Source organism: Neolamprologus brichardi, chromosome 15, assembly GCF_056152115.1.
Source record: "Neolamprologus brichardi isolate AB-2024 chromosome 15, ASM5615211v1, whole genome shotgun sequence".
Lineage (NCBI taxonomy): Eukaryota > Metazoa > Chordata > Actinopteri > Cichliformes > Cichlidae > Neolamprologus > Neolamprologus brichardi.
In genome coordinates, this window is record NC_142118.1 from 33,076,338 (window position 1) to 33,091,625 (window position 15,288).

A 15,288-nucleotide genomic window follows, 5' to 3' on the forward strand; every position below is an offset into this window, starting at 1 on the left:
AAAAACTATATAACAGCAAGGTAATAGATAAACAATTAAAACTTTACATTTGCTTTCATTTTTATGATGAATATAAATGAAAACAAACCTTGATGAGAGGAGGGAGCTTGTTGGAGCTGGTACTGGTGGAAATACTGAAATTACTGGGAGTGCTGGTGTCCAGTCCTTCCCTCTTCACCACAGTAAGGTAGTAGCCAGACCCCAGCTGGGATTTAAGGAAGAGCGGTGAGCCACAGCAGCACAGCTTCCCCTGAGAGATGATGGCGATCCGGTCACCTAACAACTCTGCCTCGTCCATGTAGTGGGTGGACAGGATGATGGTCCGGTCTGAGGGTGAAAGAGAGCCCGTTAGTGGGATTTATTTTCTTAAGTCTCAGAATAAAGATCTCCAAAGAAAGAAAAGCACATCCAGGCTTTACAGAGATGTGGATCAAGGTTCCTTTGCTCACTTACTTTCTGTTTTGTGTGTGTTGTATTAGTTTTGCTTCCTTTGTCTTTTTTTCCCCTGATTAGTTTTTGATTTGTCCCTGGTGTCTTCAATTGCTGCCAACTTCCCTAATGTGCACTTAAATCCCATCTTTACTGGCTCATTGTCGTGTCGTACTGTTTGCCTGCTCGTGTTTTTCCACCCCACTTGAATCAATGGCCTTTGTGTTTCTGCTACTTGTTGGATTTTTCTGTCTCGCCTGAATAAAGGTTAGTTTTACTGTTTATTGAGTTTGCCTGCTAGTCTGCATTTTGGGTCCACATTTCCCATTAAACATGACAAACGCATGTTATCTTTAGATAAGGAACCAGCAAACAATCTTTTAGTCTCCTGGCTAAAATGTGCTTTCTTCTCACCCTCAAACCCTGATCAGAAAACACTGTTCACAGCACCTTTGCGGTATTTGAGCAGCAGGTCCCAGATCCCTCTGCGGGAGTATGGGTCAACCCCAGCTGTAGGTTCATCCAGGACGACCACCTTTGAGCCTCCGACAAATGCTATCGCCACAGAAAGCTTCCTCTGCATGCCGCCTGACAAACGGAAAATTTCAAGCTTGAAAAGAAAACTGACTGAAAAACAAACCTGTTGTTTTTCATGCATAAAGTCTCAACACACTGAAGTTAAACTAGTAACTTTACCTGAAAGGTTTTTGGTCTGTTCGTGTCGCTTGTGCAGGAGGCCGACATCCTCCAGCAAAGTGTCCAGCTCCGCCTTCACCTCTGCTTCAGACAGACCCTTCATACAGCCATAAAACCACACATGCTCCTCTACCGTCAGCCTGAAAGAAGGAGAAAATATGAAAATATCTCTTTAATAGAAATCTGATCAAAACAGTCTACACTATAAAAAAAAAAGGATTCTGAACGTTGTTTCAACACGTTGCAGCTTGGGCCTTGCATGTCTCAATAAAGGCTGTTTATTCTTCTTCCTGGCAGATGTCTTCAAGCATCTGTTAACTGCCATCTTCTGGTCTTGCCATCAATGTGTATAGGGATTAAGTCTTTGGCTGAGCCACCCGAAGATAATCAGAGGCCACTTCAGCATGATGTTAGCCGTTTACTTTGGTTTACAATTGTGACGTGATGAAAGGCGACGCGTGTCACAAACAGCGCTTGGAGTTCTGCCCAAACAGTTATTTAAAAATGACGCTTTTTCACCTGCTCGCAAAGTCTTGTAAATGCAGTTTGACAAGCTTTATGTGCATCTACAGAGAGCTGTGAGGATTTTCACAGCTCAGTTTCTTCCCAAGTCAAGTGTACGTTGTTGTCTCTTTCTATTGCAGATGTTCAACCACAAGTGAAAAAACAAGTTCTAAAATGCACCCGAGGGCAAATGATGTAAAACAAGTTTCATTAAATTTCAATTTTTTGACTTTCAGCTAACATGAAACGATTTATAAGCTAAAGAATTAGCCAAAACAGATAATCGGGCATTTTTCTTTCCTAATTAAAGTGTTTGATTTCATTAAACAATCAGGAAAATAAATGTAATAAATTACAATAACCACTTAAGAAGCTACATGCAAGCTACATAAAATCATTTGCAATCAGAGCTTTTGAGCAGGCCTTACGTGTCAAACAGGACGTTGTGCTGGGGACAAACTCCCAGCGTCCTCCTGATGAGGTCCATGTCATGGCGGATGTCCATCCCTTTGATGTACACGGTCCCAGAGGTGGGTGGGAACAGACCGGTCAGGACAGATCTATCAAACATCAGACACATTAAAAAAACCATACTGATCCAACGTGCCATCTACATGAAACTACAATCACATCTCTCATTAACCATTTATTCTAATGTGATTTTAAAATTTCAAGCCGCACAGCCACAGCTTTGTTTGTAAAACCACACTACAGTTAATGACGCTCCAAAAATTCTGTATGTAAATTATGTTTGTGATCCACAGTCTAACTTTCAGCTAGCTGCTCTTACATGGTGGTGGTTTTGCCGGCTCCATTGTGGCCCAGGAAAGAAGTGATCTGCCCCTCATAGAACTTCAGGTTCAGGTGGTTTACGGCCAGTTTCCCCCCCTTCTTGTAGATTTTCACCAGATTTCTGATGCTTACGCCCAGAATCATGTTACTGGGTTCTGGTTCAATGTGATCTAATTACAGATATAAAGAGGCAATATTAAATCTGTGAATATGCTAAGGGAAAACAGCACATTATTATGCCTTAAAACAACAAAACAAATACAAGAACTTTTGTTTATGGGTAGCTTGAAGTCACGAAGTCTAGGCTCAACTTCAGTCTCCTTGTTTTCTAAAATCTTTTTAATTAATTGGCTTATAGTCTCATCTCATTACCTTAATTTGTACTTAATGGTCTTAAGACTGCAAATTTGCCAGGAATGTCTTTAAACTGGTACAAAGAGCCGAGCTCAAAAGTCATCACGATGCAGGGTGACAGGTTACTAAAACTCTGTCCACTAAAAAAGCACCTTATGTAAACGATAAGTGACAGTAACGAGCCTTCCTTTGGGAACCTGCAGTGGAAAATGAAACAGTACCTTCATTCTGTTCTGTAGGTGCAGGGGGAATCGGCATGCCTGCTTCAAGGGGAACACCTCCCCAGTAGTTGAGCTGAAAGATGAAGTACCATGGCCTGGGGATCCCATACTCACCTGGTGTATAAAACACAAACTTATGCACACATTCATCCAAAGGATAACATTACAGTGTTTAAAAAAATAGCCAGTGGTGGCTACGATGTTATGCCACTGAACAACTTTAGTTTGTCCCTGAACTAAACACATAAAGTGAAACACAAACAAAAGTTTCCAGTTTGAAACACAGGACAGAAGACCGTGGTCGTCTCGCACCTTTTAACAGATAAACAGATGTAAAATATCTACAGCGTAGCTAAGATAAAGCAGCAACTATCATACCAGGAAACACTGCTTCGATGTACCAGGCAGCGATGGCATAGATGAAGGCATCCACATACAGCATAACTATGGAGACAGTGAAGCTGTATCGGTCTCCCTCCACAGGGCTGGAGTGCAGGTTGTACCACTGAATGCCCACGCCTTGCTCTTCATACTGAGAGAAATACTCACAGCCAAAGCCGAAGGCCACAGGAGAAAGGAAACTCTGAGAGAAACAGACAGTCACATTACACCCTGTTAAATCATTGACTGACATTCATAAATAAAACTAAGCACTCTCATATAAGGCCCATGCTCATATTTAACAATTAAGGGATTCCTTTTCCCTATAAAATGTTCCCTGGTGACTGCACCCTATCATTTTTTTACTTACAGCTAAGATTCGGTGTGTGCTGTTGAGGTGGTCTCTCCAGGCGACACACAGGACGTAAGGCAGGTAGAGTCCGAAGTAGATGAGTCCCCCGCAGGCAGCTGACAGGTTGGCCTTTGAAAAGAAGGTGCTGATGAGGAAACACTGCATGATGGTGGCGGTGGCAAAAGCTGTGAGGAAGAAAAAAATAACGGCTGGGTTGCTGTACGGCAAGATGTCGCCCCACTGCAAAAAAAAAAAAAAAAAAAAAAAAAAGACATGTTAGTCATCACAAGAAACTATAAAACACTTTAATACACAAATCATTTCCACTAGAAAAATTCTCTCATTACTTAAAAAAAGTATAACCGCAGACTTTGTGATGTTCACATTTTCCTGTTCAGCCTACAGGGTTGTGCGTGTGATGACGGATCATCGTCTTGCCTTGAGCAGAGCGATGAGCAGTGCCGCAGAAACCAGAAATGGCACTATGCTGCTGATGAACCAGCTGAACCAAAGTGTCCCAGTTCCTAGACCCATGATCCTCATGGTTTCCTTCAGCCTCGCCTCCTTCTCGTACACCACACCTTTGATGATCATGGCCACAGAGTAGATCCACGCCAGTGTCATGAAAAGCGGCAGAGAGCGGTTTAGCACTCGAAGAAAACTGTGGGAAAAATAACCAAAGACGAAATGTTTGTGCTGATGTTAAACCAGTGACACACGGAAGGCTACGGCAGCAAGTGTTAAACACAAAAATGTGACAATTATGAAGGTTTTCCTGAACTGCACTCCAACAGGAAATTCCCAGACACTCAACTTGTTATTACAAGAAGCTGATCTTGTTGCATTAGGATATTATAATCAGGTTCCAAAAACGGGGCCACACTCACTGTAAAATGTTAAGTTGGGTTTTTTTTTCTATAAATTGTTTAACTCTGTTTGGATCGTGCCTATAATTATCTTTTTGTCCGTGTTTATTCTCCATCTTCTCTCTTCAGCAGGTTTCTTTAGTAAAAGTACTACTAGTAGTACTACTACTAATGATTTTTCTAATACATTTAGAGTTAGTTTATAAGTTAACTTTAGTTAGTTTATAAAAGCAGAATTAGAAAAACTTGGAACAAGTGTGGCTTGTTTGGAAGGGATGATAGGACAGAGCTGGTTTGCAAAGTTACAAGACTTCTGGAACAATGTCCTTTGGAAAGACCAAATCGGAGATGTTTGTCCATGACGCACAGGACCACATCTGGCAAAAACCAAACACAGCACATCAGCACTAACACCTTAAACCAACTGGTCAAGGTGGTGGTGGAGTAGTGGTTTACACTTGTTTGGCAGCCACGGTGCCTGTCCACCTTGCAATCACCGAGTCGACCATGAACTCATCTCTCCACCAAAGTATTCTAGGGTCAGACGTGAAGCCATTTGCTGACAGCTAAAGCTTGGCCCAAATTGTGTTACGAGTTTATGATCCCAAGCAAAAATCTACAGAATGACTGAAAAAGAAGAGAATAAAAGTGACATATGAAAGAGATTTTCCTCGTTATCATGGCTTAATGTTTCCCCTCAAGGACAGTAGATTCAGCTATCTCAGAAACACAGAGACAGGGGCTGACAGGTTAAACAGAGACCTCTCAGTTCTGTTCGGATCCAGCGTAACTCTCTCTCCTCACCTACAGCTGCTCTAGACGAAAAACTCGACTATAGATCAAGAAAGTTCACAACTGCACGCCACTCACACATCGTCCACATAGCAGGGGTAGGGCATCTGCTGGACGTAGATGCCGGTAGTCTGTCGAACTCCGGTAAGCACTCGGCTCACCGCTCTCTCCACCAGGTCCTGAACATACACGAAACCACCCCAAATATAACGCATGTCACTGAAGGGGTCAGCAGCTGGACCCGGATCCCAAAACCTGAAGTTAAAAGAAATCATGAAATCAAGAATTAAAGTGCTAGAGAAACCTTCCTAAGGTCGTCCTTGTTTTCATGATGAGGCTGTCTCTGTATGGTTAGTTTAATTACACATTAGTTACAGCATTATCCAGAACAAACAATAACAGCAGGAGCAGCCCTGTGTTTAACTGCTGTAAAGTGTTGGTTTAAAGGAATACGCTACTGCTGATAGTAATGAACTATAACAGGAACAGTACTTCTCAGTACCGGTCTTTGAGCTTGTTGGTGCGGGTCACATCATCAATGTCCATTCGGATCTTGTATGTGACATGTGGGGGCAGCTCAGACGAGGAAGTGTTGGGCAGCAGGAAAACCACACCTGCCCAGAACTGCCTGTCCTCTAGTAGCTCCAGCGCTCTTTCAATCAGCTGACCCTCAGTTTCCAGCCCCTCCAGTTTGTCCAGAGAGAAGCACTGCAGGAGACGAAGGAAAACGCGCGGAAGATATAAACAGACAATCACAAGGAAGGTGGAATTAGGCTTCAAGCAAACTTCACTTTTCTATTTTATTAATATTTAAAAATAAATAACAGCAAAGAAGGAGAACCTCTGTGACTTGTGCAAGAGTGGAGATAGTTTGGTTTATGTCATTGTAGATGTCCATCCAGGTCAGCGGTGCTCCGGGCCTCCGTGGGATATCTGGAGAGGGTGTCGATAGGAAGCGTGCGATGCGTGAAGCGGTCCAGGGTGTGTCTTCCAAACGCAGGTTAACCAGTACTGCAATCTCTGGCTGCCTTAACAAATCCTGTCTCAAACACATACACAGACACATTATTATGACTGAAAAATGCTGAAAAATGCTATATATTTCACTCTTTCCTCTTGTAGTGAGAGAAAGTCTGACCTGTAGCATCTTAACCTCCACACTGGTCTCCATGTAGCTCTTGATTTGTGGTCCCACCTCGAGCCAGGCTTCATTTAGCTCCTGGATAATCTGCAGGTCTTCAAATGTTTTGTTCACCTTTGGCGGAACCGAACTTAAAGTTAGCTTAAGAAGTCACGTCTGACACATTTTACAGAAGGTAATATTAGTCAAGGTTTCCTTTTTAATTTTTTTTATTTTCATATAATGTCATATTGTAAGATAAAGACCTTAAAATAACACAAGGAAATCCCCAACTATCAGACAATCCTCTATGAGAGGGGAGGAAGACAGGAACAAAAAAAACACTGTAGAAATTGTTTGAATTTTGTGGATAAAAACCTAAAACATCCTGGTCTGAAGACACCTTCTGTTTATGAAACAGTGAGTATAAGATTGCTGTACCTCTTTCATAACTTGCTGGACTGCAGGAGTGTTGGGTGTGTAGAGGAGTTTTCCTATGAACAAAGGTTTGATTCCTCTCCACACAATGCGAGACAGAGGGTTGGACTCCAGCGCCTGGATCAGATTTTTACAGAAGGGAGCTGCAGGAAGCAAAAAAACCCGCCAAGCAGGACAATCGTTAAACAACACAGGTGTTTCTCAGTGGGGTTGTGTTGATTTAAGTGGTGCAAGTGCACCCTGAAGTACAGAAGGATCAAGGCCTCAAGCCAGGTCTTGTCTGCACATATTGCCATTAACATCCTGCCACAGAAACTGCACAGCGTCTTACTTGTATTGTTGTTGTGTTCCACATTCACGTCCTCTGTGCCATTTTTGCCCAAAAAGGACTTGATGTCATTGTCTTCATACCAGTTAAGGGACGGGATGCGTTCACCGTCAAGTTCATGGTGACCGCACACGATCTTTGAAAAAGCTCTGAAACTTTCTCGGGGCATCGCTGTGCGATTTTCTGGAGACAGGACACGAATAGCCGCGCTCATGTCTGCAAAACTGGAGAGGGAGGAGATCTGAAAGAAGTGAAGGAGGAACAAAGAAGCATAGAAGAGGCAGAAATGAAGGGCGAAAACGGGTGAGAAAGAAGGACTGTAATGCGACAAAAAATGATGAAGGTCTGATGGTCTTAGGTCCTGAAGCACCTTGAACTGATCATGTCCAGTGTGATTAAAATAGAGATATAGACTGAATCTGATGTGCTCTTACATCATCCAGGAGGGCAGTGAGCTCCTGGGAAACTGAGGTGACAGCCTGACTGATGGCCCTGAGTTCTCCAGCATTGGCCATTAGACGTTCTCTCTGACAAGGACAAGAGGTGGCCCGTGTTACTCATGCTGCTTTGAATTCACTAAATTTCGCGCTGGTTTCTCCATCAGCCGATGCTTACCGTCAAGAACTTGGTGAAGTCGAGCTGAGACAGGAAAAGGCGCTCGGTCTCCTGCAGCACATCAGCTGGTAAGTCACACATCTGGGTCTGAAGATCAGTCATGGCGGCTTCTCCTCCATCCACCGTCAGCAGCTGTTCTAGGACACTTCTATTACACACCATGTCCTTTAGCTGCATCTCCGCTACAGCCAGTGTAGTCTGGAGTGGACAAAAACGTACTTTTAAGGAAGTTTGGCCATCAGACAAAAACAATACAAAGGTAATATGCTTGCTACTGACCCAACAAAATAAAATTCGGTGATGCCTTAAAGGGAAAACTAACAGTTTACATTAAAATATCATCACAAATTACATGACTTTCCTGTAACAAGTGACGGTAACTGCTTTTCAGCACATAATGTAACTTTGGTGGTAGCAAACACCTCAAAGACTTGTTAGTGACAGAAATCTTATTTTCATTTTGGATTTTATCTTTCTTCTTCTTCTTCTCTCTGTAATAAATGTTATTTATTCTGTGTAAAATTTTTACATTAGATTGGTTTATATCTTTAATCCTAAAAGGGATTAACCACTTAGGCCAAACGAGTGTTAGTTCTACGGAGCAGATAATGGGTTTATTTGTGATTTAAGCCGGTAACCAACCTGAAAATTAAGTCTAGCATTCAGCAGTGTGTCCACAGTCACAGGTGACAAGCTGGCATTGGTCAGGAGGAAGGTGGAAAATGTCTCATTTGGTCTCAGGTATTGTTTTACTGGGAGATCTGCAGTGGAAATACACAGATTAAGATTACAGCCAAAACCCCACAAAGCCCCACAAATCAAAGTCCAAGCTAGAATCAACACTTAACATCTAGAATAGAGCTTGCAGCTGAGTTTGCAGCTGAGTTTGCAGTATCAACACTTTAAACTTAAAGTTAGCACAGTTAATTTGTAGTTTTTTCAGGTAGCACATGACGTCCGATAGTTTCCTCCTTTTCATACTGATGTGTTTGACAGATTTTAGCCTTATTTTCTATTTTATCAGCTTTATCATAATTTAAAAAAAGACTTTTCCTGCTGCTGAGAGTAAAAAAACCCAATTACAAAGTCATAAAGTTAAAATGCGACCAGCTACAGGGAGGCAGAATAGAATCAGCCCGGTTCCAGTCACTGGTTCATTATTAATGACTTTCAGGTCACAGAACAGTGCAGCAGCTTTCTCCATGTGTTTGCTTGTATGATTTCTGCTCACATAAACCCATCGATACAAGCTTCATCATTTGAACTTCCTTCCTTATATTTTTGTTTTTTTTATCTAGAAATCTAAAACTGGTTCACCAAGAATAACCTTCTTTTTCTCTTTTACTTGTCTCCTGTGAGGTTTAACTAAATATTAATTTCATCCTTCCAAACAGTTACCCAGATGAAACAGTGCAGCAGGTTCTTTAAACTAAGACCTGAGCACATGTTAATGTTTGCCTTGCTGTAGAAAAACAAAACACTGACAACCTGTTTTCATTCAGTCTCTTGTTCAACAGGGGAAGTAACTCAATATGACCGAGGCAGGGCAAGCTAAGCAATCACTATGTCCTGCTTTCACAACAGCAATAAGACACAATCATTCAGCTATGCTTAAACCACACGTACACATACTGAGTAAGGCCTGTTCAGATACATCAAAGTTAATCCAATATTCCTTTCTTTGTATAAATTCTTGTCCCCCCCCATTTCTTTGAAAAACAAAGAAGGTTTTTGCATTTGTGTGAAAAGCGGGAATAAAGCGCAGCTACATGTCAACCAAACTTAAAGAAACCCCCCCAGCTAAACATTGACTTTATGTAAAGCTTCATGTTCTGCCACAATGACTGTACTTATTCATGACTCTTTCTGGCTAATGGTGCCCATTTAAGAAAGAAATTCTAAACTGCCCCTCTTCAAAGTTTGCCCTCAGTTTAATATGTATTCCTTGGATTAATGCTTCAACAGATTTAAACAAGCTGCAGTACTTGGCAGAGCTCCACTTCTTTGTCCCAGCTTCCGGACGCTCTCCATTAGCTTCTGAAAGCCGGCGAAGCTCTGATTACCACTGTAGGCCAGAACGGCCTGGACATCCACTAGAAGCCGAGACAGTCTGGAGGAAAACAACAGTGAGATTGAGAGTGTGTGTGATACTTAATGACAGCAAACACTGACTTCATGTTTGTATACAGACCAAGTCTATTCAATCACATTGCCTGCTAATCCTAAATTTGCCTTCCAATGATTTCTGTTGTGTACAGTAAAATAATGCAAAACTGTGAGCTTTTACGTCATATTGCCTGAAGACAAGTGTTCTGATTTCCTTCAGAAATATTTTAAAACTATTCCTATAGGATGTGTTTATATAAAGTCGTGCAAAGTATGCACATTTTTGCAAATGAGCTGAAAGATGCAGGCGAGGTTTTTCCATCTGCTTTATTTCTAAAATAGACTTTTACTTACAGTTTTTCTTGTTTCAGAACACTTGTAATCAGAATACTAGTACTGTACCGTTCAAGCAATGATCCTACTCTAAACTGCCCCACTCTAGGCGGTTGGCCATGTTTTTAATCTCCGATCTACCTACATGGAGTTGTTAAAGTTGCCAACTTGGCCGGGTGTCTCTCCTGGTGTCTGGCTGTGGAAGCAAGGGTTGTTGATGTTGCAGATAATGCCCTGAATCCAGGGCAAGGTCCCTGCTGATGGCAGGGCTTTGTTTGGAAAGTGACCTACAAGGAAAGAAAAGGAGATCAGCCTGAGCCACAAAACAATGAAAATACTGTAGAAGTGACCTAAAATACATCCACCAGGTACTAGACTGAGCAATAATCCTAACATCCAATCCTAGGATTCAGCTGTGTGTTAAAACAGTGCCACAATCTTCCCATTAGTGGACATCCCAGCAAATCCACCTGTTTCTTCCTGTTAAAAGTGACTTTTTCCTTGCCACTGTCGCCAAAGTGCTTTCTCATAGGGGGTCATGTGATTGTTGGGTTTTTCTCTGTATGTATTATTGTAGGGTCTACCTTACAATATAAAGAGCATTGACGCGACTGTTGTTGTGATTTAGTGCTATATAAATAAAATTGAATGGAAGGTCTGACTATGCAATGTTCAGAGAAACTGCAAAAACCCAAGAGCTACATCTCATACTGTACAGGTCTCGGTTAGCGTGTTAAATGCTAACATTCATGCTAGTGCAATTTAAAAAAGACTGAAACAGTTTGTCTTGTTTTGGACGGGTTGCCAGGAGAAAGCCTCTTTTCTACAAAAAGAAGATGGTGAAACAACTTAGGTTTGTAAAGTTTCATCTGAACAAACTTCAACTTCATAGGTGGTGATTTGTTCAGTTCTCCACCTTTATTGACGCTAAAGGTGATGAACAGCAATGCTGTGAAGAGTGTGACAAAATCTCTCCACAACCCTAAGAGAGATTAATAAATGATTACTTCAAGTTATTGCTGCTAAATGTAGACTACAAGCTAAGGAGTCATGGGTGGAAACATTTCGTGTAGGTTTCGTGTTTGATACAGAACGTTTATTGATCCTTTGAACGAAGTTACCATAAATGCCTCTGTATATTGTTCTAGTAAAATTGAAGTTCACCTGTCTATCAGGTAAAACTTGGTCTAGTTTACATCTTCTTAAACTCAAAGTTAGTGAGATGTAACTTTATCATGCACAGACTAACTGCCCATTACACTCTGACCTGGCATGCTGTGTTTTCCTAGGTTACCAGTTATGTCACTACATGTTTCTAGAGAACTAATCAAAGCAGGTCAAGAACACAAATGTGCGTGTGTGGCACAAGAATCACTCTGAGTGAGTTAATCCTCTTTAACCAGTTGGCAAAAGGCCATTTTTAAGACGTGTAAGCGTGTTTGTGAAGAGACACAAATATCCCAGCATCACTCACATTGGCTCTGTTTGTAAGGAGGGTGCGAATGACGGACAGAGATAAGGATGACGAAGAGGAAGAGCGGCCAGAGGAGCTCAATAATCAGCTGGATCTGCACAAGAGGAGAGCATAAGAGGTGTTAACAGTAGGTCAAATGATCAGTGACCTTTACGGGCCAGGATTATGGCCAGCAAGGAAACTGACAAATAAGTGATGTGATACTTCAGATGGTGATGTATACACAGGAAAACTGAAGAATGATCTCATGTATTGTGCAGTCTGTGTCTCGTTCATTATGTTTCCTTATAGAATCAAACAATCTCTGTCTTTTTATCCTAAGTAGTGAAGATGTGATCACCTTGTTCCTTCTGCGGTACGTGATGTTCTTCCAGAGCAGGAGGAACAGTTGTCTGAAAAAACCCATCGCTCCTACCTGACCATGTCGTGATCCTGGAAAAACGGTGGGGAGAAGAGGACAAGTTCATCAGGGCAACTGTGAAATGTACGCAAAGGAGAAAAGACAGACAGAGCCAATACTGCAATCATTGACAATCAAAAACACAGCAGGTACAATAAGTACTGAATACTTCACGAATGTTCTAAGTAACCTGACCAGACCGTATTCTCCTTTTATTTCACAGGCTTGTCTAAACTTTGCGGGAGCACCTGGTCATGCCCTGTTTCTGGTGAAATTATGTACCTTCCACTTCCAAATTATAGCCCCTGATATTAATTATCACTAAGTGGCAAATTACTAATGACTGATTTCCGCTGGTGTCAGGACTTTCCATGCCTTTTTGTATTTTCCCTTTTGGGTGATATAGAAAATTCTTAAAAGGAAAAAGAAGTGTCATTATTAATGTTAACTATGGTAAATCGTCTGTATTTGTATAGCGCTTTACTTAGTCCCTAAGGACCCCAAAGCGCTTTACACTACATTCAGTCATTCACCCATTCACACACACATTCACACACTGGTGATGGCAAGCTACATTGTGGCGACAGCTGCCCTGGGGCGCACTGACAGAGGCGATGATAAATCGATAAATCGAGGCGATGATAAATCAATAGTTATCATGATAAAAAATTATAACTATGATAAATGTTATTAGTGAAGACAGACCATACAAGGTATTGAATAATCAGCCCTGATCTTATCTTAAAGACCTCATAGTGCCGTATCACCTAAATGGTGCACTTCACTCTGATGGCTTACTTGTGGTTCCTAGGACATTTAAAAGTAGAACGTGAGACAGAGCCTAAGCCTTTTTAAGATTAAAAGGTTTAAATATGTAATTTCTGATAAATCTTAAAGTTTGTACAGGATCAGTTGACAATAAACCCTCCCTTAGTTCTGCTGCAATAGGTCTAGGCTAGTGGGGACTTAAATTATGTAGAAAAAAGTTACAGACCTACCAGCCTTACTATGTGTGTTTAGAGTAAAGGTTTTCTTCTCTGTTCACTCTGATCTGCTCAAGTAAGACAATCCCATGCTTGATCCTGAAATCCTCCTGATCCAAACAGCTTACCTGTCTCACTCTAAGGCATTCACTTTTGTTCAACCATTCGTCCAGAATATGGTCTCTTCTAGATTTAGAAAACAACATAAAGCTGTTTAAGTAAAGCTAGAACTGCTCTGACTAATTCCCTTTGCAAACCTTACAAAACAGTCTGCATCTCTGCGCATGTCAGTGCAGGTGTAGGATGTAGTTTTTATAACCATTAAAGCCGGCTTTTTTTTTTTGTTATTTCCTGTTTGAGAAGAGGAAAACATTAGCAGGTAACTAATGCAGTGTTGATGTAACAAGGTACAGTAACGATTCATGCTCTCATAACACAGAAACTACGCATCCACATAAGTTACAACTTTGCACTGCTTGAATGAAATTAGGTTATTCAATCAGGTATTCTTTTCTTAAAGTAGACATGTAAAAGAAATAAAATCAAATCAAAAGTACACTGTAACTACAAGTTTATCAACAACAATATTTAGCGGTTAAGCGTAAACTTATAATATAAGGGCAATAGCTTAAAAAAGCTTGAAGAAACATTAGCTTCCTTGTCTTAGCATCCTATACAGTGATGTTGCTATTGTGTACATCAGCTCATTTACGAAAACAGTGAAAAGAAACCAATTTGATTATCTCAGTGTAAAACAGATGTTAATGATTACCTCTGTGTAATAAAGCTGATTTTAAAGCTCCTCTCCAGCGGCCGACAGCTTGACATTGACTTCCCAGTATTTGCGATAGCAGCTGTAAGCAGCGTAAAGTTCCGCCCACACATGAAGCGGATTGGTCAAACACATTCAAAGGGGCGTGGCCGTAAAAGCCGGTTAGGAATCCGATTGGTTACTGTTATAATTTCGTAACTGAAGAAAAATGGATTGGCTCATGGAAAAAAGAGAACTGACAGGTTCACAGCGCTTTAAGTAATATGAACCGTTCCCTTGTGTTCAAGAAGTAATTCATAAAGAAGGATATTTTTATCAATACAGGCAACAAAGCATTATAACTTTAGTCTGACACTATTAAAAAAATTACAATTACAATTAATAATTCATAAACGGCACCAGTTCATTTTCACTAGACATTGCACTGCTGACATTTTTAAAGTGGCATATCAGTGTATAAGCATCCAATTTGTTTTATATGGAATCAGTAGCTGTTTGTGAGTCTGTAGGTGTGAGACCTGATTGACCTGACATGCCGACCAGAGTGCAACAGGTGAAACACCCAGTAGGAGAGCACGCTCTCTACTGATGAGAGGCAGAAGACCACCAGCAGCAGCTTCCGGTCCAGGTTATTCTTTCTCACATGGAGGAAGTGAAGCTACTGCTGGGCCTTCTTTACCAGGGCGTTGGTGTTATGGGTCCAGATGCGATTGGCGGACGTGTGGATGCCCAAAAATCGGAAGATGGAGAAATATCTCCACTTATATTTAGAGGGGAGTGACCCTGTCTGTGCCTCCTGCAGTCCATTATGAGTTCTTTAGTTCGGAGCCTGTGCCACTGCATATGTCTGTACATATACAGTGGCACCTTGACCAGACGGTTCTGGTAGCCATTAAAAAAAAAACCTTGTGGCATACTTATCACTCCTCCTAGCAGAATAGGTAGAGGTCGTTTAAAACGGTTGGTTTTCTGGCAATAACCTGGCTATAAGCATAATTGTCCTCCTGGAACGCCAAGCTGTGTCCAAGTTTCAAGAGTCTAGCTGGTGATTTGAGTTGAAGTTGATGAATTTATTCCATCCACTTTCTGCAATGTACCAGTACCACTGGCAGCAAAACATGATGTTACCACCACCATGCTTGACAACTGGTAGTAGTCTTAGGTTTGAAAGCCTCACCTTTGCTCCTCCAAACAGCTCAATCTTTGTCTCATCTCACCTTAAAGATTTTCTCCAGAAGGCACTTGTCTCGTCCATGTGGGCAACTTCAAATTTAAGTTGAGCTTGAACTGTCCAAGGTGATATAAAACTTATGTCACAGTGGACACTGGGGT

At 41.4% G+C, this 15,288-nt stretch overlaps 1 protein-coding gene across 1 annotated transcript in view; it reads right to left on the bottom strand.

Annotated features, from left to right (window-relative positions):
• The window catches only part of abca7 (ATP binding cassette subfamily A member 7), a 27,711-nt gene extending 13,677 nt beyond the window's left edge, over positions 1 to 14,034 (bottom strand). Inside the window, exons 1-23 of the mRNA XM_087852730.1 lie at positions 13,957 to 14,034; positions 12,142 to 12,233; positions 11,802 to 11,895; positions 10,473 to 10,614; positions 9,874 to 9,998; positions 8,531 to 8,649; positions 7,889 to 8,086; positions 7,708 to 7,800; positions 7,277 to 7,514; positions 6,949 to 7,088; positions 6,526 to 6,642; positions 6,229 to 6,426; positions 5,890 to 6,095; positions 5,466 to 5,642; positions 4,168 to 4,390; positions 3,748 to 3,969; positions 3,375 to 3,579; positions 2,997 to 3,110; positions 2,420 to 2,591; positions 2,058 to 2,189; positions 1,126 to 1,265; positions 880 to 1,017; positions 89 to 327 (exon numbers count right to left, since the gene is read on the bottom strand). Of these exons, the coding sequence (XP_087708856.1) occupies positions 89 to 327; positions 880 to 1,017; positions 1,126 to 1,265; positions 2,058 to 2,189; positions 2,420 to 2,591; positions 2,997 to 3,110; positions 3,375 to 3,579; positions 3,748 to 3,969; positions 4,168 to 4,390; positions 5,466 to 5,642; positions 5,890 to 6,095; positions 6,229 to 6,426; positions 6,526 to 6,642; positions 6,949 to 7,088; positions 7,277 to 7,514; positions 7,708 to 7,800; positions 7,889 to 8,086; positions 8,531 to 8,649; positions 9,874 to 9,998; positions 10,473 to 10,614; positions 11,802 to 11,895; positions 12,142 to 12,207 (3,498 nt within the window). The 5' untranslated portion in view covers positions 12,208 to 12,233; positions 13,957 to 14,034. The remainder of the gene's footprint in view (positions 1 to 88; positions 328 to 879; positions 1,018 to 1,125; positions 1,266 to 2,057; positions 2,190 to 2,419; positions 2,592 to 2,996; positions 3,111 to 3,374; positions 3,580 to 3,747; positions 3,970 to 4,167; positions 4,391 to 5,465; positions 5,643 to 5,889; positions 6,096 to 6,228; positions 6,427 to 6,525; positions 6,643 to 6,948; positions 7,089 to 7,276; positions 7,515 to 7,707; positions 7,801 to 7,888; positions 8,087 to 8,530; positions 8,650 to 9,873; positions 9,999 to 10,472; positions 10,615 to 11,801; positions 11,896 to 12,141; positions 12,234 to 13,956) is intronic.
• Between the last annotated feature and the right edge of the window lie 1,254 nt (positions 14,035 to 15,288).